The 27,203-nt window shown below is 45.8% G+C and overlaps 1 protein-coding gene across 3 annotated transcripts in view; it reads left to right on the top strand.

The window, feature by feature from the left end:
* The window catches only part of ST3GAL1 (ST3 beta-galactoside alpha-2,3-sialyltransferase 1), an 80,509-nt gene that overhangs the window by 40,113 nt on the left and 13,193 nt on the right, over positions 1-27,203 (top strand). For 2 of the 3 annotated variants that reach the window (XM_075085881.1, XM_075085882.1), the window contains exons 2-3: positions 15,192-16,024; positions 25,668-25,864. In XM_075085881.1, coding sequence (XP_074941982.1) covers positions 15,656-16,024; positions 25,668-25,864 — 566 coding nt within the window. In that variant the 5' untranslated portion in view covers positions 15,192-15,655. Of the gene's footprint in view, positions 1-14,690; positions 14,879-15,191; positions 16,025-25,667; positions 25,865-27,203 lie in introns of those variants that run through there. The other variant, XM_075085883.1, reaches the window with a different exon arrangement.

Raw genomic sequence — 27,203 nt, 5'->3', positions numbered from 1 at the left:
TGAACCTGCTCCCAGACCCCTCCTGCTCCCAGCTAATCCAGGTAAATCCGCTTTCCTTGTACCTTTTCCTCTTTCTTCCACTACCTTGGGGTAAAAAGATGAGGACAAAGGAAAGTTATGGAAGCACTCTCTAACCGTTTTGGTATGCGCATGAGAACAAAATCAGTCTCCCCCAGGTACAGCATGGCCCCTGCTGTCCCTATGGGCTACATGCATACTGCTGTGTGCAGTCTGCTCAGCCCACCTGGTCCTCCCCACTTGGACACCTGGCCCGCAGCATCCCAGGAATTTTCCTGTCATTCCCAGCATAGTGTCATGTCCTGTGAGGTTTGGGATCACAGGCTGAAGCTGTTTCCCAGGACACCTGTATCTGGAAGCAGGGGACCAGTCTGCCTGGGGAAAAGGAGGCTCAGGGCAGACCTCATCGCTCTCTACAACTACCTGAAAGGAGGTTGTAGCGAGGTGGGTGTTGGTCTCTTCTCCCAAGTAACAAGTGATAGGACGAGAAGAAATGGCCTCAAGCTGTGCCAGGGGAGGTTTAGATTAGATATTAGCAAAAATGTCTTCACCAAAAGGGTTGTCAAGCACCAGAACAGGCTGCCCAGGGAAGTGGTTGAGTCACCATCCCTGGAGGTATTTAAAAGACATGTAGATGTGGTACTTAGGGATGTGGTTTAGTGGTGGAGTTGGCAATGCTGGGTTAGTGGTTGGACTTGATGATCTTGAAGGTCTTTTCCAACCTAAATGATTCTATGATTCTTGCCCCCCTGCATGCCGCATACCCCCTTGGCAGCTGCTGTGCAAGCTGGGGTGCAGCTTCAGCAGTGGGTAGATGCTCGCAGATGCTACAGGGTGATGCTCTGAGGTGTTCCCAAATAATTTGGGGTTGATTCAGGGTTGAAATGTTCACAGCATAGTGTTTCATCTGAAGGCTGGGCTTGTTTCAATTTATTTCTTTGAGAGTGTTAACTCAGTCTTAAAGAGAGTTTGGGGAAGGGCTTTTTTGCTATTGTCAGAGCCAGGGATGGTCTTTTACTGATAACAAATTGCTTGAAGGGGCAGGAGAATGTCCTTTACTGGCTGTTTTCAGGAGTTAGATAAACTGCTATTAAAATAGTTATGTGTAACTGGTTGGTGCCGCCTTTGCATGGGAGGAAACCTCTCAGCACCTCACCCAGCTGAGCCTCCTATGATTCTATGAACGAATGTCCAGAATTAAAGCCAAACCACCTCAGTTTTGGGTGTCAGCCAGGAGCTGCACCTCGCTGAGTGGCTGCGAGGGGTAAGCAGTCCTCTCCTCATCTGCCTTTCTGGCCGCTAGCCCCCTGAACAGAAATGACTGCATATCTTTGTAAAACTCAGACGAGATCTTTTTGCCTCTGTATGCCATGTGCTGTCACTGTGAGCCCTGTTGCTGTCTGTCTTCCACACTTTCCTCACTGATTCTCATACAAATTAGCGATGCACCAAATCTGCCATGCACATAAATCAGAGCAGGGTCAATGAAATTCAGAAGTAAGAAATACAGGAGGCTGTAAAATGAGAGTTATTTCCATCAGCTGCAAGTTTGGAAATGTCTCTTGCAGCAGTGACGCTCGTCCCTGGAAACTTCATCTTTAAAACAAAGATCTAGGAGCGATCCAGCTACCTGCTAAGGCACAGGATCCCCTGATAACCATCTATCATTTCCTAAGAAAGGGAACAGCTCAGCAACAACTACCATGTACTGGATCAACCCCTTGTAGCTGAGTGTGACAATACTTCTGGGTCTGGGAACTCTTGTCCCTTAAAACAATGATGCCCTTCAGCCGATGCTACGTTTGCTCCGTAAGAAGTCATAGGTCAATTCTCCTCTGGGTACATTTAAGCTCTATAACTCTATTTCTGATGACTTCCTTTTGGATGCAGTCATTATTTTTCAGCTTTTTTTTTTTTTTTGAGCAAGAGAGATGTAATAAAAGAGGCTAAAAACTCATCTTACCCTGTTTAAAACCAAGCCAAGCAGAACAGCGTATTTTCGAGAGTTTCTTGGTATACAGTTCCTAGCAAATCCTTGAGAAGTTTTAATTAAAGGCAAAATGACTTTTCTTTTTCCTTTGCTTAATAAAGACAAAATAAAAACAAAAAATCCTGCAGCTCCCACTTGCAAAGCAAACTTTTTGACACAAATCTGTGACTCATTTAAAAGAAAACCAAAACCCCAGGGCTGCGCTGCCTGCGGTCAATGGGGACTGTTAGTTTTTATCTCTGTGCCCATTAAAACTTGCCAGGAGCTTTATTGCTAGAGCAAGCGGTGACATTTTTGTAAGCCCCGTTTTAAAAATTACCATGAAACTTTTCATTGGAGTGAGAACGGGATCCCACATTCATTGCAATAGTAATATGCACAAAAGCTTGCAACAGAAAGAAAAATCTTCCCTGTCCCACCAAAAAATGGAGGGATGTTTTAGATGGGGAAAGCGTATTGCAGTGAATGTGGGAGCATGTTCTAGGTGTTTGGATGGGAGACATGATCTTGAACCCAAAGACAGGATTTAGCTTTAGATGTTGTTCCTCTGTGGGGTTTGTGCTGACATAGTGCTGAGATGGTTATGGTCACCTAAGGATAGCGACCCCAAGGCTGACGCTGGGGTTTCTGACCAGCACCAAATCCGCCCGTGTAGGACTGATGTTTATCTTTCACTGAAGCAGGAGAAAAAGTTTTTGTGTTCCTCATGCACCACCAATTGGGCAGATGTTCAAAGTTATTGTTGGGAAAAATAAGTAGCAGGGGCTTCCCCATCCTGGTTCAACAATCAGAGCCCAAGGACAGAGATCTTCCCTCTGCCACTCTTTGTCCTAGGTGAAAGAGTAAACCAGGCTCTTGTTTCCAGCATCTGGCCTGTATGGCTTGATTTCTACATAGGATGTGGTTGGCAGCACTGCAGAGGGCCAAGACCAAGACCAAAGCGATACTGAATTGATGATCACTTTGTTGTGTTAAAGTTTCTGCTTTTACAAAATCGATGGCTGATAGTACGATGCCATTTTAGAACTGGAAATTTTGATACTAAATAAATTAAATCTTCCTCTGCTAATTATTTCTGTATGGATAAGTGATACTTTGAATTTCTCTTTGAACCAGATAGCCCTTAAATATTCAGGGATTGCTGGCTACCTTAGCAGTCTCCCTTTTTATATTTTAACCATCTAAGTCAGACAAGTGGAGAAGATGCCATAGTTTTGTGCATGTCTGTGTGTGTTTCTCCAGCATTCAATTATCAGCATTCATACAATTCAGTATTAACATTTTTAATGCACTTCAGGATGCCCAGTTGAGTGGCTGTATGTGCAGCTCTGATATATGCAAATCCATTTTGTATGCAGCTCTTGATGTATTTTCATATTCAGGATTATGGGAAGCCTTTTCTGTGCCACTCTGATGTACGTTAATCTTTGTTTCTTTAAAAACATTTTAAAAGTCCAGACAAAAAGGCAAAGTTTCTTCTTCACTGAAATCCTGCGTTTTTTCTGTACCCAGGCTGCCACATAGTCCCAAGCAAAGCTTCCACCGATGGAGCACAAAAGGGCCATACTGCCGCACCTCGAGTACTGTGTGCAGTTTTGGGCCCCTCACTACAAGAAGGACATTGAGGTGCTGGAGCGTGTCCAGAGAAGGGCAACGAAGCTGGTGATGGGTCTAGAGAACAAGTCTTACGAGGAGCGGCTGAGGGAGCTGGGGGGAGAAGAGGAGGCTGAGGGGAGACCTCATCGCTCTCTACAACTACCTGAAAGGAGGTTGTAGCGAGGTGGGTGTTGGTCTCTTCTCCCAATTTACTAGTGATAGGATGACAGGAAACGGCCTCAAGCTGCCTCAGGGGAGGTTTAGATTGGATATTAGGAAAAATGTCTTTCCTGAAAGAGTGGTCAGGCATTGGCACAGGCTGCCCAGCGAGGTGGTGGAGTCACCATGCCTGGAGATGTTCAAAAACCGTGTAGACGTGGCACTTTAGGACATGGTTTAGGAGGCCTGGGGGTGGTTGATGGTTGGACTTGATGATCCTAGAGGTCTTTTCCAAACTTAATGATTCTTAATGATCAACCAATTAAAGTAGCTGCCTAATGGCTTTGTAATTCTGGCTTGTAACACTATATTAATTATCGAATGTGTTACTTATATCTGTGGTATATTTTTAGTTTATTATTTATTGACTTCTTATAAAGTTACTGTGGCTGCCAAACTCTCAGAAGTGTGCGCACTAAATGGGAAACTCGGCATATTATTTTGTACTTGTCATAACTTGCACTGATTGCCACGTCCAGACTACTCACTGATGCTAAAAGAATTCTGAATTTAATTGTGGGCAATTTGACACCTTTGTAGCACAAGAAGGACTACATGTAAATCCCAGGTTAATGAAGGAGAAAATCCCTGTGGTGTCATTAAACCTTCCCCAGAGTGAATTCAGTCTGTCTGACGAATAAATGTTTAATGGTTTAATGCAGAGCCATATCAGTTGGTGTCATCGATTGTAAGAGAAATCCTGTTGGTTTAACAAGGATCCCATCAGTGTGAACACAAGTTAACAACCTCTTGGTGCCAACAACTGCTTGGTATTGCTTCAGGGCAGGAACCCGAGTGAAGAGAGTCAGACAGAGATGCTCACACAGGCATGGAAACATGTTTCTTAGATTTTAGAGATTATTGACAATACCGTCAATATTATCATTATAGTCTAATCTTTCTCTGTATTATAACGGCTCATGGCATTATAATGCCATGAGAGTCCCTGTGGTGTTTTAATCACTGTCTTAACATCAGAAATCAGGGTTCCTCACAACGTATTTTTTGAAGTCTGTTCCACATGAACAACTGTATTTATAGTCACATACGTTTCCTTACCATTTTAACCAAGAAATAGATTGGTGAGTATTTTTGAGCTGGATACTCATAGGCAGGATAGCAAAACACCTGCTGCCAATGTGATTGAGTTCCACCTTTAGTTTAGAGCGTCCTATAATCTGAAATAATCCTATATCCTTACTTGTAATCCTATAAAACTGAAACTAATGCATGTAAAGGAATTTGCTTCTACAATACTTTTAGCTTGCCTCTATTTCTGCTACTGCTGTTGCCACCATTAATTTGTCTTTCTGTATTTGGATTACCTGGAAGTAGCATTCTTACTGTCTCAGGGGAATTAGCAAGACTTTAAAAAAAGCCATAATCAGCCCAATATGAAGTAAAACCAAAAAGAAAAGGTGATAGTTTTTTCAGCCTCCTAGTAACAGGAGTTAAAGTAGGGCTTTTTCCTTTTTCCCATTTTTGAGCTTCTAAATATTTTGCTTTCCTTTAATTGCTGAAAATTACACATTTTTAGAATAAGTATTTTTGCAAAATGAAAACTAGAATTTTTCATTTAAATTGCCAAAGATCCTTCTTTTTTGAAACTTTCTTGAAATAGAAAATCAAGGTGAAAAATAGTTTTATCCACAGAAAGATGCAATTTTGACAAACTGATTAAAAAAAAAAAAAGAAAGAAAGAAAAGCCAACTGCATAGCAAATGTCCTTTCCAGCTACGGTTGTCCTATTGTGAACCATTAAAGAAATATGTGAGGTGCAAACACATGTGGGTGCCTTGGAAATCTCTTTGACAGCTCCTTTTCCCAAGCAACAGGTAGCAGAGCTTTGATCCCAGCCTACAAATCACCAAATGGCATGGGAGGGATTTGAGGGTACAACGACACTCTGTCCACCGTGGACTCTCTGCCATCGAAGGTATCAACAGGAATCAAACAGCAATTTTATGTGTCCAGTTGTGTGCTTGGATGTTTTTGAAGAACTCTTCAAAATAGAGCAATTTACAGAGATAGACTGAGTGAATTTTAGTTTAGGATTTTCACTGTAATTATTTTCATTGCCCCAGCTTTGGGTTCTCGGCATGACAGCCTATATAGAGACAACAACAAAAGTCCCTTCCCAACCCATCAGTGGATATTGGCCCACCACAGAAAAGCTCTCATAGTCCTGCAGGTTAAACCTATGTGTCTGTCCAGCATTGCAAACGACAAGATGAGGAAGGAAAAGTATATTTATTAAGAGCTTGTAGTGATGTATTTACTATTTAAAACGTCGATGTGTCTGTGGGGAAGGGTATTTAGAATATATGAAAGAAAATGAAGTACACCAAGGAAGCAGAGATGACATTTCTTGATTTATAGAGTGTGTATAAAGAGGTAGGACTCTTCCAAAATCACTTTCTAGCAAGACAGAGGCTGCGGAAGATGTTGTTATTAGCAGCTTATTTTTCCACTGTTTGTTTTCAGCACACCCCTGGTGAGACATGGCAGCCTCCAGCCTCTTGGCCATAATCACTACGGTTCAAGGCTTGGCTGGACAGTGCTTTTTTTCTGGTGTCCTATATTGTCCTGAAAACACTTGACCTGAGTGTTGAGCCAAAGGAACGGACCATAAACAGGTCAGCAGTTAAATTTGAATTAATCACCCTTTTCACTGGTTTCTACCAGTTCATCCTATGAAGAAGACACCAAGGGGACAGTTTGCAAGGGGTGGCTGGTTCACCGTGTGCAGATGTGGCTGAGTGCTCTCTTGGCACTGTAATAACCTGGAAAAGTTAGGTTGAGGCTTACATTGGCAAGTTTTGGTACAGTATCAGTGGGCTTTTTCACCAAGCCTGGCATGATAACCAAGCCTGGCCGCAGTAACAAAGGACTATCATATAAAAAGTAATTTACTTACATTATAGCTCCCACTGGAAATAAATTGATCATGAGTTTATCTCCACAGTCACAATCATCCATGTGTTTCCCAATGATAAGTGGTACCCAGGTGAGTGTTGTCCTTGCATAGCTGGTGCCACCAGGGGAGAAAGCTGGCCCCGCCCAGCCTTGCCTTTCACCCCAAACCCAGTTTTGCTCCTCTCTCAAAGCTGAACATCAGGTACTGTATGAAAAAATGGCAGCAGGGGACACATTTATTAAAAAGGTGGCAGTTTGAATGGTCTCCTGGAATGAATTTACAGCATCAGAATTTTTTATTCATAGATTCGTAGAATAGTTTGGGTTGGAAGGAACCTTTAGAGGTCATCTAGTCCAACTCCCCTGCAGTGAGCAGGGACAGCTTCAACTAGATCAGGTTGCTCAGAGCCCCGTCCAGCCTGACCTGGAATGTTTCCATGGATGGGGCATCGACCACCTCTCTGGGCAACCTGTGCCAGTGCCTCACCACCCTCATTGTAAAAAATTTCTTCCTTATATCCAGTCTAAATCTACCCTTTTTTAGTTTAAAACCATTACCCCTTGTCCTGTCACTACAAGCCCTACTAAAAAGTCTGTCCCAACTTTTCTTATAAGCCCCCTTTAAGTACAGAAAGGCCACAATAAGGTCTCCCCGCAGCCTTCTCTTCTCCAGGCTGAACAACCCCAACTCTCTCAGCCTGTCCTCATAGGAGAGGTGCTCCAGCCCTCTTGTCATTTTTGTGCCCTCCTCTGGACCCGCTCCAACAGGTCCATGTCCTTCCTGTGCTGGGGGCTCCAGAGCTGGACGCAGCCCTGCAGGTGGGCTCTCACCAGAGCGGAACAGAGGGTCAGAATCCCCTCCCGCGCCCTGCTGGCCACGCTGCTTTTGGTGCAGCCCAGGGTACGGTTGGCCTTCTGGGCTGTGAGCGCACATTGTTGGCTCATGTCCAGCTTTTCATGCACCAGTACCCCCAAGTCCTTCTCCACAGGGCTGCTCTCAACCCCTTCATCCCCCAGCCTGTGTTGATACTGGGGGTTGCCCCGACCCAGGTGCAGGACCTTGCACTTGGTCTTGTTGAACCTCATGAGGTTCTCACAGGCCCACCTCTCCAGCTCGTCCAGGTCTCTTTGGATGACATCCTGTCCTTTTGGCATGTGATCTGTACCATTCAGCTTAGTGTCATCTGCAAACTTGCTGAGGGTGCAGTTGTTCCCACTGCCTATGTCATTGATAAAGGTATTAAACAGTACTGGTCCCAGTATGGCCTCCTGCAGGACACCACTTGTCACTGATCTCCATCTGGACTATTCATCAAGGCGAGCTTTGAGATCAACCAGGAGACCAAAGGCTTAAGCCCAGGCTGTCACATTTTCCTGGGGGGGTTCTTCATTTAGAGTGTGATGCAAGCTCTGTTGGTCTGAGCAAACTTTGTTTCAGACACATTTCTGGCTGCACTGGCTCCCCAGGGGTGAAGTGAAGTTGTCCTGTAACCCCACAAGAGAGGTGGTTGGAGCGTCCACCTTTTTGCATGCTCAACAAATAAGACAACTTCTGCCACAGACATGGTGGACAGGCGAAGGCAAAGATTTTGGAGCCAGACCATCTTTCATGGCACCTCCAGGCCAAAAAGTCCCCCTTGGCCTGAATACATAAGCAGGAATTGTAGCGCATGGGAGACAGCACAATTATTCCTGGATATTAACACTGCAATTTCTCTAGACCAAACATGCCTTCCAGGAATCGACTCTTGGTATGCACAGGAGGAGGAAGCTTTTGCTTCTGCAAACCCCTCCACAGCATTGGAGGGCAAAATGTCTTCACCCCGGTGGGAGAAGGCAGGGGTAGCAGCTCTCAGCACCCAAGGGTACAGGTAGGATCATGACTCTTTCTGAGCCAGAGCCTCCAGCCCTTTCCCCAAGCATTGCGAGAGAGTTTTCATTCCCAGACTGCTCAGCAACATGCCTGATAAAGTCTGCCAAGATAAAGATTTGTTTTGAGGAAACAGAAAGCAACTTCCCCACCCAAGTTTCTGTTAATCTTATACACATCTTGCACAAAAAGCTCTTTGCTTACCCTGACTGCACAGACCTATTATGCGTGTAGGCAGAGCAGGCTGTGTTAGAGCACCAGGGAGATCTCCTATCTACCTGGCCAGTCTAAGCCTGCCTGTGAATGTGCTTACTGATAAAACGCAAGTATGTAATGATTTTTTTTCAGATCACTGGCACCTAAAATGCCATGCAGTTACGCTCCATAAAGCACCTCCAGTTTTTCTTCTATTCACTGTGATGGATGAAACACTGCCCAACAGCTGGCTCCAAATTCAAGAAGCATGGAGGAGCGACTGCCTTCAAATTTGTCTAAAGCTACTTTTTCTTATGCCTTGAATGGTCCTGAATGGTTTTGTTTTCTAGGCAGTATTGATAAGATTAGCTGGAGTTGCTTGGGGTGAGCATTTTAATAAATCCAAGAGCGATATACTAATTGGCTTGCCCGACTTCGATACTGCGACCCCGTTTGACAGTGGCAGTCGGATTTATGCTTCACAGCATGGTCAGGTATGGGGCGGAAGAGTTACAGATCATTTTCTCACTGATTAATGGCAGAAGGGACTTGAGGCTGCTTTTCTGTGGCTGTGGGCACATGGGAGAGCAGCACCTGTGTCATCCCTGTGAGGATGTAAAGATGGACAGGAGAGGGGAGACAGTTAGCTCTGAGAAACAAAATGCAGCCTGATTTTAACTGTTATGGGTGGAAAAGGAGGAAGTCAAGGCAGCTGGTGCTTTTCTGAAATGGCATCCTGTGGTGCCTTTTGGTGCCTGAGGAGGGGGCTCCCCCTTTGCCTGCCAGGGCTGTGGGGCTCATGGGAATCACACCACGAACAGGCTGAAGTCACAGAGGTTATGCTGGGGCACAGGCAGCATCCCCCACCCCACGTCTCCAGCCCTCATGTGGCCTTCGATGCTTAGTGAGACTGATCTCCTGGAGCTGCACGAGATGGACCAAAGGTCTCCCAGCATCATCTGCTTAAGGGAGATTCAGGTTTCTGCCCTGTGTTTAACTCTGACAGGCTGCCAGGCTGTCTCATAATTGCACAATCTATCTCACGTAGCAAAAGCCTCATGCTCAGAGGTCTCTGGCAAGGTGTCAGACCAATGAAGTGTTTCTTTCTAAATGTCAGCCAGCTCTGGGCAGTGGGGGTAGCCAACAATGAGCTGGGCAGAGCAGACAAGCCTGTGGTTTGGAGCGAAACAGTCCCCTCCGTTGTTTCTCTCCAGGCCTAAGCACAGACCTGGGGCTGAAATTTATGTGTATTTTTCCAGGGGCATGCTTTTTCTGCCCCAGGATGACGTCTTCTGAGACTGCTTTGGGCCTTCGTGGGTACAGTAAAGCAAGATTTAACCTTCTATCCTCTCCCAGGCCAGGGCTTTGAGACCGAGGGTTGCTCAAGTAGTTACTCGCGAGGAGTGCAGATGGGAAGAAAGTCCCAAAACAGCAGGAAGGATGCTTGAGGACATGCTGTCTGTGTTGCCAAAAGGCTTCATAACAGTATAGCTGTCAGTGGCTTAGCTGGGAAACTAATTCATCTTTGAAGGTTTTGCAGGGTGGGAATCTGAGCGGTGCTTCTGAAAATGGGTACTTGCAGTTCTGCCGCCGAGACCTTTCTAGCACAGCACAGTCTCTTGAAGTCAAATTGCAGCAAACCCCTACTCCTTGAAGTATACATATTCCAGCTGTAAAATACACTCTAGAAGGGTTGCACAATGACCACCATCAGACGTGAGAACTCCGCAGCAGGTCACGTTGTCTTTCTCCATCTTCCGCCAGGGTGGGTGGGTATGCGAGTTTTGAGTTTAAAGGACTTCAGGACCTTTGAACTATCCAAGCAGTGAATGGAAAGCTGGAAATACCTCTGTACAGGGATGGTGTTCCTTGTTGCCCTTGTGCTGTTCTGCCCGACACGCTGTGTCTGGAGAATGCTGGCAACTTCAAACTAGGGAAGCATGTTTCACACCAGGGTTTTAATGTGAGTTACAGACCAGAAGAGAAAAAAGCTGGATCCTGAACCGTCAGCATCTAAGGCAAGCTAACAAAGATCTCCTCAAAGTGGTGCCGGTACAAAGTACTCTTTGCTAGCAAAGTAGGCATCAAAAAGGGGTCAAACTCTACCTTAGTGTAGTGGGACATTTACAACTTGGGGGGATGAGAAGTGCAGCGATTATTTCTCAATTATTTGTCATGATTTTCTACATTCTTTTTGTTTAAGACCCATCTTTTAAAAAAAAAAATCAAGAAATGAAGCATGCTGCTAGTATTGCGTGGCCAACCACACAGATCTTGTGCATTCCCCAAATGCTCTTCCCCTGGACCCAGTAAGGTGTCCCATGCCCCCAGGCAGCAACCTATCTCAGCCCCAAGGGTGCTCTGGTGTTGACTTATCTGGGTGAGTTTCATGCCTGGGGCTGAGGCTATCCTGGGCCATCCCTGGGAGGGACCCAGACAGGGGCTCCCATCTTCTGAGTCCTTATTTCAGGTTCCCACATGCCTTTGTGCCCCTGTGCTCCTCTGGGCTGGTGCGGAAGGGCCTTTGACGGACTGACGGCTCCTGGGATAGACCTGGGAGCCTTTGGGGTGGGGTATTATTTGGGATGCCCCTTCTGCCCTTGTCTCCCTATGCTCCTTTGTGGGTCTGCAGATGAGCTTTTATCACATAGCCTAAGTGCAGTGAGAATACATTGCATTTGTAGGTGTATTTGTCAAAAAGGTATTTCCTGAAGGTGTTAAGAATTGCTTTATATTAGTCCATTGAATTGCTGTGCTTTTATCCTTGTCTGTTAATTGCCAAATTGTCAAGGGACCAGGGACATTCTTCAGATTGTGAGTTTACAATACAATAAAGGTCTACCCTGGGGGGAAAAAAAAAAAGGTCTTTCCGTTCTTTCTTTCTAAAATGCAAGAAGACAATGAAGACAAACAATTAATTGCAATGGATCGATCCTAGCGTATTTTATAATACAAAATGTAAACAAAAGATTAAGCTCTGCTCTCCTTTATGACCATTTAATCAAGTGGACCCCCTCCTGCGCTCAGGACAGAGCTTGGAGCAACCTGCCCCTCTCTGCTCTTGCCTGGGACACATCATTTCACGTTTTCCCTGCATTGCACGTCACTGGGTGTTGGCAGCGTAAATAAGTTATCCCAGGGTGTACAGGGGTGTCTTACTTGGGGACAGGGGTATATGTAGGAAGGGGGAGGGGGTGGGAAGGTAGCAGGAGAAATCCAGACCACTAATAAGACCTAAAGCACCCAATCACTTAAGGTAACTTAACCTGCTGCTTGCATGAGCAGAGCTGGGATGGCTGCCCACAGGCACGGCCGCATGCACCCTGTACTTGCTGTACTTAAACTCTGTTTAACTCTTAGGGGACTGTAGCTGGACTGAGGGTTGGGCACGTAATTTAAACTGCATACCTGAAATTCCCAGAAATTGTTTCTGGGTCTGAGGCCAAAATAGCCTGTTCACAGCTGTACTAATGGCAAGGTCATGCCGAGGTGTGTTGATAAGGACTGTGGCTGCTATCACACTACTTACTTGTAACGGTTTAAATAATAGTATCAGGAGGTAAAACATTTGCAACAGCTGGGGTTGGCAGCCTTGCGTGGTTTCCTACACCAGCTGCTGCTTCGGCATCGTCCCTGCCCTTCCCGCTTCCCGGCACCTTGGCAAATCCTGTGGAAACGCTGTGAAGATTTATGACTATATGTGGGCAGAGGGAGGTGCAGGATGGTCTGAGCTGTGGTGCAAGATGCTGGGAAGCCTGAAAGTACTGATGTCTGGGTTGGATCTAATGTGTGTTTTAAGAAAGGAAAAAAATGGTCCCGGTAAAAGTTACGGTGAACTCGAAAGCGTTTTCCATTCATTTCAGCCTTCCTTTTCCTCAGACCCTAAATCATACTTCTAGTCCCCAGAGCCTTTCTGTCAGGTTATATATACACATTTGGTTTTCTAATCTTGAATATCTATAGGAAACATGAGCATTCATAGGAAACTAAGTAGCCAGAATTAAAATAGAGGATGTTGTGTTTATTTCCACACTGGAAATGAGCCTTGGGAGTTCTTCTGGTTTCTCACCTTCCCATCACGTACTATAAAAGACAGGATGATTAGGCGTTTGGAGGCACTGCAGTCCACTGCATAAACACTGGTTTCGGTTGTTGGTTTTTTTTTTTTCAAATCTAAATATAAGTTTAATGTTAGCTCAGTTAAAAAAAAAAAATATATCTGGTGAAACAGATGTTTGTTCTGACGGCCAGAACTGCTTCTTTTATGAAAAAGACTCCATTTTATTTGCTTTTCCAAGAAAGACTGGATAATCCCCCTCCCTCTTCAACTTAAAAAAAATAATAGAAGAGCAGGAACTGTGTTTACAAATACTGAATTATCTGACTGTTACTAGCAGTAGGGGTTCAACCCATCAGCATTGCAGCGCTTGAATTATCCTGTCCATAAATGGAGAATCAATCTGTTTCTGGGTTCTGGCATATTTTTGGAGGTTTAGACGCTATGTTTTTGTTTAGACTAACAACTACATCCAGGCTAGTAAAGCAAATGTGTTTGAGGCTGCTCTCTGGCACAGAAGCCAGCTGGCATGGATGGCGCCGTGCTGGGGGGCCGTGATCTTAAGCTCCCTTTCTAACTCTCCAAAGCACAGTGGCAGCACCTCCACTGCCTTTTGGGTTGCTATTTCTAAACTGTACCCGGGAATAGTTTGGAAGATTTCTGGCTAGCCCCAAAACTTCCCTCTAAAAAGTTAAAGCAAACACAGGCTTGTTCCCTGGTGCTGTTTAATTTACTGGTGCAGGCAAGCCTGAGCAGCTGGGGTTAATAAAGCCTTTTGTTATCGAGCCTGACCCACTTGTCAGCCCTTGAGCTCCTGTAAATGCATTTGTAGGGGCCAGACTTAAAATAAATCTTGAGGCATTTGGCAAACAGCAGCTAATTGAACGGCACACACTACCTATCACGTGCTGCAGATGAGAAACCTGAAGCAGAGCAAAGGCTTAAGACCACAGTCTGAGGCTCCTGTCTTCAGATTTGACTTTATGGGACTTGGTAAATATTTACACACCACCTCTAAACACCAAGCCTGTGCTGACTCTAAGGCACCATGTCAAACCCCTTGGAAAAGCAGTTTGGCCTTGGGCAGCTCCTCACAGATCCCCAGGAGAAAAGCCATCAGCAAAGCTGGGGATGCTGTGCTCAGCCCAGACGTGTGGCCACCAGAAGCACTTCCCCCATGTCTGAATAAGCATTGGATTTGGGTGATGAAATGAGAGGGATCCTGCTTCAAAGTGACACACAGAATGGGTTAAAACGATGGATTTTAACAGGTAACAGTTGCAGTTTTGGTCTTTCTTTGCCATCCTGAAGCCTGCAGCTGAACGGTGGATGAGGCTTTACTTGCTGAGCTTTTGCTTGTTTATAAATTGCACATATTCTGCACATATTCTGACACAGTTGCTTCTCTGATTTTTTTCTTTTTTTTTTTTTTTTAATCAAAAGACCATTATTTAAGCAATGGCACTTTTGGGGTTTTTTGCAAACATCCCAAGTTTTAAAAACCACAATGCTTTTTTCTTCTCACAAAACAATGGCATTGTGGGAGGAAGCAATCCATTTTTCAACTTTTAAAAACTTTTTAAAATCACTGTTGCCAGGCAGGGGACACCAGGAGGGGAACAGAGAGCAGCTCTGGGTCCCTCTGTATCCCCTGACTTGCTGTTTGGTTCAGGATCTCACAGGAACTCTCTGAGATCACAGGCTGACCTCACCCACCCTTCCTTGGCAGGGAAAACAGCAATAATCCATGCAAAATAAAGGCCATTTATACTTTGATTTCCCCTGTTTGTCCCAGGACGTATAAGCTGTTCTTGCTTGGCTTTCTCTGAATCACGAGTTCAGCCTCGATCCTTAAGCATTTAAGCCGGTTCAGGGGAGGAAGAGAAAGGAACTGATTCTTCTTCCTCCCTGTCCTGCTCCTCCCTCCTTTGCCGACTGCTTTTTGTGGAGCTGCTTTGAGTTATGAATACTTTGCTGCCGTACTTTGTGGGTACCAAGGTCAGCCTGAGGGAAGGAGGTGAGTCATTGCCATACGAATGGCTACAAACTGTAGCTCAAATAAGGCTGGAGCACCACCGGGGCTGATTCAATAGAAAGGGACTCAATGTCCACAGGTCGATGCTCTGCCCTTTCAGAAATTTCACGCTGAAACTTCTCAGTATGCAAATACCGCAGCAGAAATTGCAGCTGGTGCTGCTGTGCCGAGAGCGCTGAGCTGATCACAAGTTGGGGATGGGATGGGATGGGCAGAGAAAAGCAGAGAAATTAGGTTGGGAGGAATGCGAAAAACTTTCTGACAATAATTTTTCTTTCTTTTTGCATGTCTCCAGGCTGCAAACTGCTCTCCGTGGCTTAAATGGACATCAAAGCACGTCTCTCTCCTGGAACATTCATCCCCGGATGATCTGATCCTTTGTGAACTAACTTCCAAGAAGAAAAAAAACTCACTCTCTTCTTTCTACAATTTGCTTGCTTTAATTTATGGCTTGCTCCCACACAGAAAACCTACATTTTAATGCTGATATTGCTCCCATCTTCTGGTAGGCAGAAGGGCAAAGGGCTGCCTTCAACGAATCCTTGGTGGGAGGGGTTAGCAGCAGGCCACAGAGAGGTGGAAAAGACTTGGAAGCACTGTGAGAAGGTGAAAGGAAATACTCAGCTTTGCCTTTTTAAAGCATATTTGGGGGAAATGAAGCTTCTTCTCTTATGGATGGAGGTAGTGGAGTTGGTATGTTCAGCCTAAGCCCGAGGTGGTAACTGGCAGGTTCCTGCAGCGCCCCTTCCTTTTTGCCTTATGTTGGACCCTACATCATACTTGGTCAGCGGCAACGGCAGGACCCGAGCGGGAAAGATGGTCGTCGTAAGGAGGAGGAACGTGAAAGTGTTTACCTTCGCCTTCTTGCTCATCACGGTAACGTCATTTCTGCTCAACTACACACACCAGGTGACCATGACCACCTGGGATCTGAGACATCTCGTCATGCAGTTTTCAAAGCAAGCCCAAAAACTCTTCAAGTACCCCAGGAGACCATGCAGCTGTCACACATGCATTTCTGAGCTGGGACATTCCCTCTGGTTCAATCAGAGATTTAATTCAACTATGCAACCTTTCCTGACCTCACAAAATGCCTTGATCCCAGAAGACAGCTACAGGTGGTGGCTGGTAAGTAGGAGGTGTGATACAGCCCAGCGTTCACGCAACGGTTGCGGTGTCGGGCTTCGAGCAATGCTGAGCAGATTGTTAGAGACGGTTCCTGCCAAAAGCATTTGCCGTCTCAGCTGACAAGGCAGGCAGAGGTGGAAGAAAGTGGGCGTTTGTGGTGCTATGTAGCTCACGGGCACTTGGAGTGCGTGTTCACTTGCTGCAAGCTCAAAAAGTCCCAGGAAGAGTTAGGCGGTGAATCCAGACTTTGCAAATGTCAATATTACCTTTTTCTTCCTTCTCTTCAAAAAACTAGGCTTCGTAAACCAGCTTGTTTTGCTTCAGATGGTAAAAAGGGCTTTTGCTGTCCATCGAGGTAGCAAAGCAAACATGTTGTGAAGTGTGTAGGGCTCTCCCTACAGTAAAACATGTAAATAATTAGCAGGATTAAATGGAAAATTATTAATTCCATGTGTATGAGAACAGTTTCTGTTGTGGCTGGTGATGTAAAATGTGTCTGTAAAGCGCACAGGTGACCATGGGTCCTTGGGAAGGAGCAGCCTCTGCGTGTCCTCTGAGTAGGGTAGTCCAAAGAGCCCAGTCCAAGCATCATGAAAGCTGTGATACCTTGTCTGAGAAGCACAGAAGGGAAGAAGGTGTATCCTGATGTTTTGCCCCTTTTAGCTTCTCTTGAAACAAGACATTGATTAAATGAATTGCTCATGGCCTACACAGCCGAACTATCAAATCGCAGTTTCATTATGAGTTGCTTTTTCCCCCTTCGGAAAAAATAGCCTCGCTGTGCCTCTCTTTGAACACCCAGCAGCCTGCAGCCTGGTGTCCTCACTGAGCACAGCCCTTGGGGCTGATGAATCTGGGGCTTTCAGCCCTTCCCCGGTGCCCTGGGGAGGCCCCTCCAACAGGCGCTCGCTTTTGCAGCGGGGTAGTCAGGTTTCGGAGATGTTAAGTGCAGTGGGAATGAGGCTGTATCTGATTTATCCGCTGGCTGTTGTGTTTACCGATGAAAAAGAGATGCCACTGAACTCTGATGTCTTTAACTGTTGCATAAATGATACCCTCATTTTCTGATGAAACCCTCCCTTTTGCTATGAGTCTCACATATTCCAGGCGTTCCATCCTTTCACATGCCCTTTGGCCATGACTCAGATTTCCCATTGCTTATGTGTTTTCTTGCAGCCCCCAGACACTTTTCCTTCTGGGGCCCGTATTTTGTAGCTGGGCTTTGCTGGAGCTATGAGAAGGGAAGATGGCAAGCTCAGGTCCTAGTTCCCCTTGGCCTGGGGTGAGGTTTCACCAGGAACCTGAGCTGATCCAAAAACTGGCAGTTTTTGGAAGGGGGGGGGATACCCCAAATTGAGCTCAGTAGATGAGAGGTTGTTAATGGACGCCGTGAGTGTTGAGGCTGGTTGTGAAGTGCCTCCTGATTGCCTCTGAATACAGAAACCAGCAGCACTCAGCACCTTGAGGAGGTGCCGAGGAAAGGGTGGAACGATCAGTCCTAAATCCTGGCATCAGCATGGGGGCTGCGCTCCTGCAGCACCCAAGATGAGGAGGAGTCCTATGAGACATGGCTGGGTGGGCAGGGGCCTCTGCTAAGGGGGCTCTGTCCCCGAGGGCTTGCACATTGCCCCCAAGAAAAGCCACGCTCCATTCTGCACTCAGATCCCCTTGTGATTTAACCATGAGGTTTCAAAGCATTCTCTTAAAAAAAAAAAAAAAAAAAAAAAAGGAAGAAAAAGCTTGGGACTTCCAGTACAGAAGTCTGAATTTCCGATTCTTCTTCTTGTAGTGAAACTGGAAAAAAAAAAAAAAGCACAAAGATCTCACTTCAGCTCAACCTGAAATAGATTTTTTGGGGGAGGGTTGTTTCTTCTTCAGCTAAATTAAAAAATAGTGACTTTCAGAACAGCCAATAGTTTTTCCCCCCCAACTTCCTACCCTCCCCCCTCAAATAAAAGCTGTCCATTAATTTTCAGGGCTCTCTAACCCTATTTTTAATATTTTCATTCATTTCTTGAATTCAGGTCAAGTTCAAAGGGAATACACCGCTTTAGAACACAAAATCAAAGCAGCTTTTTTCTTAGATGGTAAAAATAAATCTTTTAAGATTTCTACACTTTTTCCAGCATACTTTCTTCAGCCAGAACTTATCTTCAACTAGAATGTGTGAAATATTTTGGTGTCCCCCAAAACTGCATTGGTTGTTAGAAATCGGTTACCGAAAATACTTACCTTAATCTATGCTGGATGGAGAAGGTGCCCTGACTCCTCTGAAAAATGCTTCTGAGTACACCCAGGCATGATGTGGTCTCAGTTCCTCATCGCAACCTATTCCCTATGTACATGTTGCTGTGGGTAAGACTTTCCAAGACAATCAGTGTCATTTCTACAGCATGGAATCCCCAGGTGCATCCTGACTCCACTCCTTATTCGCTGTTCATTCTTAGGCTCATCTTCAAAGCGATTCTGAGATTTCTGCCAGTCTTAAAGAAAACATTGCTCATGGCCATGTTTTACTGCCGTTTACTTTGCCAACTCAATAATTTGTGACTTTTTATCATACTTGCACTTAAAAGATGAGGCATGAGGACATTGCAGATTGCTTAAACCTCAGCTCAGGGGAGAAATGACCGTACATTCTTTCTCAGGAACTGACTTCAGACAGCATGGTGGTTTTGTTACGCTGTAACTGAGACAACGGTGACTGCAATGGAGCTATTTATTATACGGCTGTGACTTTCCTGTCACAGGGAGACCCATGTGATGTGCTCGGACTAAACACAGGCAGAGCCCTCGCTGGAGAGCTGTCTGCCTACCAAGCTCAGGCTGCACCCCCTTTCCATTAACCCTGTTGTTCTACATGTGAATAAGGATTATTCATCCAAAAAGTCCTGTAGCATTAATATCCCTCCACTTCTAGGAAAGCGAGAACTGATTTCAGAGACTAATGGCCAGTATTTGAGATGAAGTGACATTTGGGGCTAAAGGATGGGGTGGTCTCACTGGCTTACAGTTCTTCACAGGTCTGTTAGGCTGCTTCATGGTTTATTTGGAGAATATATTATTTAAACTCTTCCAGCGTGGTAGGATGTGGCCTTTTGGAAGGAAACAGTCCTGCTGCTGTGAATAAATTGTGTTGTTCATACTGGAGTTAGCAGTACCACCCGTGCGGGTAGGAAGGAGCAGGTAAGAGAAGGGCAGTGCCACCGTCGCTGCAGCAGCTTGTCCTGCTGCACGGGGCAGCGCTGCTTCTGGAGAAGGTACCTGAAAACGTACCCAGCTGGTTTTTGTGTTCACGGAAACAAGGGGGCTGTTGTCAGGGCTGTTACTTGCTTTTCATTTGTTTAAATCTACCCAGCAGATAAACTCTCCCTTAGTTACTGTAGTTGGGTAACAACAACGGCCCAAATTCTCCTTCTGTGTACACGCCTGCGGCTGCCCTGTGGTTTTTGTGACTTAGAGTTGAATTGGAGTCCTCCTCTCTGGGATGATCTGGGCATTAATAATACCCCAGAATGTAACCAGCTTGTTAGAAATTCCTTCCTCCCTCCCTCCCTCCCTCCCTCCCTCCCTTCCTCCCTTCCTCCCTCCCTCCCTCCCTCCCTCCCTCCCTCCCTTCCTCCCTCCCTTCCTCCCTTCCTCCCTCCCTCCCTCCCTCCCTCCCTTCCTCCCTTCCTCCCTTCCTCCCTCCCTCCCTCCCTCCCTTCCTCCCTCCCTCCCTCCCTCCCTCCCTCCCTCCCTCCCTCCCTCCCTCCCTCCCTTCCTCCCTTCCTCCCTCCCTCCCTTCCTCCCTCCCTCCCTCCCTCCCTCCCTCCCTCCCTTCCTCCCTCCCTCCCTCCCTCCCTCCCTTCCTCCCTCCCTCCCTCCCTCCCTTCCTCCCTTCCTCCCTCCCTCCCTCCCTCCCTTCCTTCCTTCCTCCCTCCCTCCCTCCCTCCCTCCCTCCCTTCCTCCCTCCCTCCCTCCCTCCCTTCCTCCCTCCCTCCCTCCCTCCCTCCCTTCCTCCCTCCCTCCCTCCCTCCCTCCCTTCCTCCCTCCCTCCCTCCCTCCCTTCCTCCCTCCCTCCCTCCCTCCCTCCCTTCCTCCCTCCCTCCCTCCCTCCCTTCCTCCCTCCCTTCCTCCCTCCCTCCTCCTCTCTATCTCTCTCTTCTCCTCTACCTGTGGGTCTCTGTCCGTGCTTCTGCCTTCCCTCATTTTAGGCTCAGGGACTGTGAGAGTGTCAGTGTTTTGGAATTTGGCACTTTATGTTATGTGATGCATTTCTTTCTGTTTATATTTTCTTTCCCACCATCCTGAGCTGGTTCACTTGCGAGTTTTCCATTGTTGTTCCATAACACAAATGCTGTGGATATTTCCAGTAAATTTAGTAACTTTTGTATAAGGAAACAGGGCAAGAATTATATGCTGTAACAGAGCATAGCATTTATTTATGGTTTTCTTATTTTATTCTCAGGGGTTTTGACATTTTTGTTGGTCAGAAAGTATAAAAAATACGAGACCAGAACCTGCTCTTCTAAGTCCAAAATAACCCTGTTGAGGTTGATGGATAAAGCTGTGATAAGTCAAATGAGGCTCCGAGTTCCCTCGTAATCTTATCTGCAGCACATTGTTCATTAACTACCATGTTATAACAATTTTTATCTCAAGTCTTATGATATTTGAGGGTTTTGTTTTCTTTTTTTTTGGAAGAAAGCTCAGCTCTTGGGGCCGTGTGATTAGCTTATCTAAATGAAAATGTTAGCTTTTAGTCCTTACTTTTGTAGGAAAAGATGTAATATGTGGCTTAAAGTGTTTCCAACCAAATGGCGAACAAAAGGGCATTCCCAACACATGAGCTGGGGGAACTCGTGGAAGCTGCACTTACTTTTAAGAGAGTGGCAGAGCTACTTGGCACCTGAGCCATGCATTTTGAATGCTCTTTGTGGAAAAATTGCCCAAATACTTTGATCACCAGAAGTTTCCTTTAGAACTGGGACACTGTGATACTTTGAAAGCAATACAAAGGGCTCAGCGCTCTGGAGGTAGTGTGTTCACAGGAGAAGGTGCTACCAAATCCAGCGCGGGTCCCAGGCTTTAGTCCCAGTGCCTGCTACATGACAGTCCCGCCTGGTGGTGTACTGCTGGGGTGAAAGTGTGACATTCAGCTCAGCCTCGGACATACTCGGAGAGGGAACCTGACCCCGGGCTATCCACTATCCCCGCTGGCAGCCCCGCATACGCCTGGCTGGGCTGCAGCTCCAGGGTCTCCTACAGCAAGGACAGATGGATCTGAAGGTGGTCCAAGCTCATGGGTCCCTCCAAGCACTGCACTCTGCCAAGCTGCAAGCATCCTGCAGCCAGAAATGAGGGCACACAGAGCCGGTGGAGGCAGGGTCTTTGCTACTTAGAGTAGCATGGAGGTGACCTGTACCAGCCATGGAAGTCAGAAATCATACAATTTGGCATAGGCATACTAGTGTGTGTTATTTACATAATATATGCACATTACATTCATATTTGAGAATGCGTATTTTTTGACAGACACAAATCAATAAACAAAACCTGAACTCCTGAAAGGTCCTGTATTCTTCCCCTTAATCTCTTTGATGCATAGTAATTGCAGGACATTAAATATAACAATAATAATGCCATATTTTCCAGACCGAGGAGGCACTTTTAAAATTGATCGTTTCCTTTTAACCTCTCCTTCAGTCTGCAAAATGGAGATTACCTGGATTTGCCCCACCAGGCTGTTGCTAGGATTATTCTTTGTACAATGTTTTATAGCTGGGAAGAGCTGCATGAGTGTTGATGCCTCCGAACTGCTGCAGCGAGGCAATTAGTAGCTGTGCAAAAGAGATTCTCATGGGGCTTTATTCCCTCTTTATCTTCTAAAAACAGTTTAAAAAAAATTAGAAAAATCATGAAAAATAGTATTGCTACACGAACTTCCCCAGGCTGCCAGGCTGTGTGCTTGCGGGAGGGCTGTCCTGGCAGTGCTGGCTGCTGCCAGACCCACACCCATACCTGCCTGTCTTGATCCATACTCTGTCTGCATCCACATCACACTAGTGATTACAGGTTAAGCAGGATATTTTCTACTCGCTAATAAAGTGGGATTTTGAAGGTGTATTTAATACGCTGTCAAACGTGTCCATGGCTGTGGGATGCACAGGCACCAGGCGAGCTTTCCTCTGAGGCTGTCCTGATTGCAGCTGTGTCCTCACCACTCCAGGCTACTAGCTCGGAGCAGCCCTGGCTGAATTCACGTCCTCCCCCTCACCATCTTAGCTGAGTTTTGGATATTGCTGTGTGGCAATCGCTGGCGATGTGATGGTACTGGCAAGCCCAGGGAAGTTTATAAAAGTAGCGAAGTCCCTTGGAATGAAGGTGTGCATGCCATGGTGTGAGCTGGAGCAACAGAGCAACAAGCTTTTCCTCAGAAAGCCGTTCATGGGTAAAGGAAGGAAGCGCATGTGTTTTGAGGTTTTTTTTTTTTCTTGCTCTTTTTTTTTTTCTTTTTTAAAATAAGCAGATGCAAAACCAGCTAGTAAATTTCCGTATGTGAGGTGGGGAGTTTCTAAGGCTAGGAGGGCAGGGTTAGTCTGTCTTCCCTATGAAGATGATTAGGAAACTTCTCAAGCTGGACTTACGATTATAGTTTTTAACAACCTAAGGTGAAGAGTTGACTCTCAAGTGCCAGACAAATATTTGACGGAGGGGAGCTGGAGTGTTAAGTAACCTAGTGGTATTTTATACGTGGACACATGGCGGGCTAAGATGCATTTTGGACTTGGGCAAAAGGTTAAGCTGCATCATTAGGCGCGACTGTTGCTTCACAAACTTCTGAGAAAAGCAGCCACTTCACTCAGGACACAGAGGTCAGGTATTTCAGTGTATTTAAGCCCACTTCTGGCAGCTATATCCATACACGTATCCCTGGCACACCCCTACGGCACTCGGAGGGAGGATGCCATCCCAGCACGGCATGGAGACACTTTCACCCAGTGCTTCTGTTGATTTATGGGAAAGGCCAGACGGGTGGGAGCTTGTTAAAAAAAGAAAAAAAAAGACAGCATTACCCCCCCAAAAAGGACAAGGTGTGGGAAAGTGAACTATAATTGCTTGTAACTGTAATGCTATTAAAATGGTCTTTTTCAAGAAGTCAAGTAAACATTGTGCAATGAGGAACTGGCTGCACATTAAGTCTGAACTTTTAAAAACTATCTGCCTTGGAGTTAACTATTGTCATTGCCCGCTCTGCTCTGTTTTGCTAAAATGTCAAAGACTAACCAGTGCTGACTGAAGATTAGGCCTGAAAAGTGCAGTCCACCCAGATAATCACCGAGGAAATTAAAAGAGAGCACTTTTAATGAGTTAAGGATGGATGTCTTATTGTATGGATGTTCAGCACACAGTGCAATAAGGTCATCATCCTATTTAAGGTCATTGAGGGGGTCTCTAATGCAAGGAATAACGTCTGCTGCGGAAAGGGTGTACAACTGAGGGATCGTAGGAAGGTGGTGTCCTGCTTTCAGGCTGGTGTCGGTGCCCATGTTTTAACTTGGTTGCCGTACAGTTGCTCTAGACCAATAGCGGCATAACAGAAAGAAAAGGGAGATCCCCGTTCTGTGTAAATGGAGGTGCCTATCCATGACAATGTTTCTTACCATTTTTTAATGCATCAAACAGAAGTCAAAACTCCAGGTTCTTTTCTTTACTGACGCTCTCAATCTGGCTGAGAAGGCAATTTAATTTAGAAAGGGGCTTTGGTACCTAGAATTTCCTGAAAATTACCTTCCCCATCTGAATTTTCTCAGGCAAAATGAGTTCAAGAGTAAGTTTTTTGTTCGTTTGTTTGTTTGTTATTTCCTCAAAATAACAATGTTCTTAAAGATTTTTTGGTGCGTGTTTGGTGGTTTTCCCTTTCGTTCCTTAAAGATAGTTAAAGTCAGTTCAGCTTTACAGAGAGAGAGTATACATGGGTGTATGCACATACATGTTCAAATAGCTCAAAATAAGTTCCCTTTTAAAAAAGGTTGGATTTTTCTACATTATACACCTGATACTACACTCTAAGACATCTATGAACTCACCATTTATTTTGAAGGCCTGAGGCTTCCTAACATTAAGTGGTTTTCATATATTCAGAGTAAGAACAGGTTAGATTGGATTAATGAAGAATACACAAGAGTTTAGATATGTGAACATGTGTTTGAGCATCACACACAGATTTAGAATGAGATAACCTTTTTCACATAAATAACTGAGCCATCCGCTGAATAGTGGCATGCGTGGTAATAATGACAGTGTTTGTCTGGACAACCTAATTACCTCGCATCCTAACCACCTTGTGCAGTCCATATATGAGTATATAGGCTAGCAAAGATTAACAGGGAGATTAATCTATGTATGCAACATTTCTTTGCCTTCTTTGTTTCAAGTTCTTGGCCCCAATATGTCTTGTAGCTCTGAGTTCCACAGACCTGTTGTTCAGTTCAGTACAGGTAAGGTTGCTTTACACAGGTCTGCAAAGAGGCAGCACAAAAGTTAAACAAAAGTTGCAGCGTTACGTCTGTTTGTGTATCTGAGAGAGAGATGGCAGGACAAATTAACAGTTCCTGGTGCAGTCAAGGGAAAGGCATTGGAAACTAAAGCCAAATTACCCCAGGCCATTGATGGAGTCGTGGGAAAAGGTGTTTCTCCTCCCTCCCTCCCCGTCTCTCCTTGCTCTGAGTTGGCAGAGCAAGGGCAGAGTCTTTTGGCAGATTTTGTGTTAGGAGCCGTTCTTCCTTTGTGGACTTGCAAGCAAGCGGCACCACAAGGGCAGGCAATGCTTTTTGTGAGCCTGCCAGCACTCCCAACCTCTTTAGTAGCCCTCAGAGAGCAGAGCCTCAGAAAGGGAGTGTCTGAGCATCACCTGCCCTGCACCTTGCCTGTACCTTCCCACTCCAGCCATTGTTTCCACCATGCACCACAGAGCTGCTACAAAAGGGTTTCCCTCCATGGCAACAGACACAATGACCAAGGTCCGGGTGGTTTACTTCATCCTGGAGAATTTTTTAAGATTATTTTACATCCCAACCCTCAGGGCTAACTCTACCATAGTTTCCTATTGCACTGGCAGCTGTTTCTTCCACAGTCCTGAACAGCAGCAATAAGATCTCCCACTGCCACTTCTGGCGTGTGCCAAAATCTGTGGAAGGGTTGTTGGCCACTTCGGTCTGTGCTCTATCAGGTTCCCTGAGACTCTTCTGCCCTTCATAGGAGAGTTAAAAGAACTCTTACATGTGTCCTAATAGAATATATGTGGCTCAAGGAGGGATTAGGTTTATAGACACAAGAGGAACATTTATTCTGCTAAGGTCAGCCTTGGGGAGAACACATGACCTGTTCCACCATGCCTAGATAGAGACTGAAGAGATGAGGGAATGCAACGAAAAGGGAAGAAAAAGGGGAACCAAGATAAAAAAGTTAATGGGATGGGATTTTCCACTTTTTTTTTTTCTTCACACTTCTGCTCCTAACCTGAAGCCTTGTAACACATACTGCAGGAGACAGTATCTGCAGGTAGATGCAAGAGTGGTCTTTGAGAATACATTTGAAGCCACATCTTGCTCACAGAATAGCTATATCAGTAACCTAGAGTGGTTTTTCTCCCCAACAGAAATTGCAAGGAGAGAAAACTCCGAAGAATATTAATGATACTCTCAAGGAATTGTTTGGATTAATTCCTGGGAATGGGGATCCACTGCAGGAGCGAGGCACTCACTCATGCAGGCGGTGCGCTGTTGTGGGCAACTCTGGGAACCTTCTGCAGTCTCAGTATGGCCAAGATATTGACTCCCATGACTTTGTGCTCAGGTGAGTAGGCAACACCTCAAATCCAGATGTCTCTGTTGTTTAAAATTCACTGGTATTTTGGGGGACAAGTGAGCAAACAAGATTTCAGGGGCTATCTAGTGAATCTGGTACTTAGGTCAAATATGAGTTCCAGGGGTGTAATCTATGTGTGTTGGAGAGCCAGGGAGTCTGAGGCGACACCTTTCCTTCCAAACACTGTTCCAGCCCACTTTTATTTGTTCAACTGTCTACTTTCATGCTGCTTGGCCCTTCCTGCTCAGACTGGGTGTGAACACTGCCTTCTGCCGTGCCATGCAGGCAGCCCCACCATGGATGGTGGGGAAGGTAAACAGACCCAAAGGCAGGGTGCGAGTAAGATAACTAAGATACTACCTTTGGCGTTGTCCTGACGGACAAATATGTCCCCTATTTTATACGTGACTAACTAATCTCAGGATAAAACATAGTAAGTCTTGTGCTTTACGGGGTATTTCTACACAGTGCGATGTGGGTCACTGGCAGGGAAGAAGCTAACTCAATAACAAGTTGTCACAGGCTGGCAGGATAGACTGCCTATGCAGTCTAACTAATTCACCTGGGGGACCACTGCAATAACACAGCATGGCATAGATTTGATAAACAGATTTTACCTTCCCCCTTATCAGTGACCAGGGCAACACCCTGCCTGGCAATGTACAATGCTCATCATCATCTCGTCAGCTACATCTTTCCTTGTCCTCCCTACATTCCTGCCGGGAGCTGAGCTAATGTCTCTGCAGGAGACTCCACTGGGCTGCAGAGAAACCCCATTCTGCTCAGAGCCAGCTTGGGAGTTTCTCCGTGGTGTTGCACAGCACCATGCATTCATGTAAGGTCAGTCAGAGCCACTTTGGGGATCTCTAGTCTGCACTACGCTGCTCCACAGAAACATAGAAATCTCTACCAGCAGCGAGCTAATGCACCAGGGAGGGAATTGCTGATGTGTCCCCAGATTTGGTTTTGGGAGGGAACACATGCATAGAGGTGTTTCTGCAGCCCTGAGTTCAGACCCCTCTCTGTTCCCTGTTCCCTGATACACCCAACATAAGGTAGCCCAGCTTGGCCAACACGTTTTGGCTGAGCCCTGGTGGGCCCTGGGTAGATCTCCATGTGCTGACCCCAGGGTTACTGAAAGCACACCACACGTGTGCAGAGCAAACTTAAGTAGGTGTGTCGAAGTTGGGGGACACAATACAAAGTACAGTTTGAGTAAATGAAGTGTCAGCAGAAGGGCCTGCATTTGTCACTGTGCTTTTGGTGCCTTTTCGTGGGAGGACCATAAGAAATATTTACTGCTGCTTATCACAAATAACATGGTTTG

This window comes from Phalacrocorax aristotelis, chromosome 2, assembly GCF_949628215.1.
Source record: "Phalacrocorax aristotelis chromosome 2, bGulAri2.1, whole genome shotgun sequence".
Taxonomy (NCBI): domain Eukaryota; kingdom Metazoa; phylum Chordata; class Aves; order Suliformes; family Phalacrocoracidae; genus Phalacrocorax; species Phalacrocorax aristotelis.
Note: the sequence above shows the minus strand (reverse complement) of the source record. Positions and strands in the feature narration are given on the sequence as shown.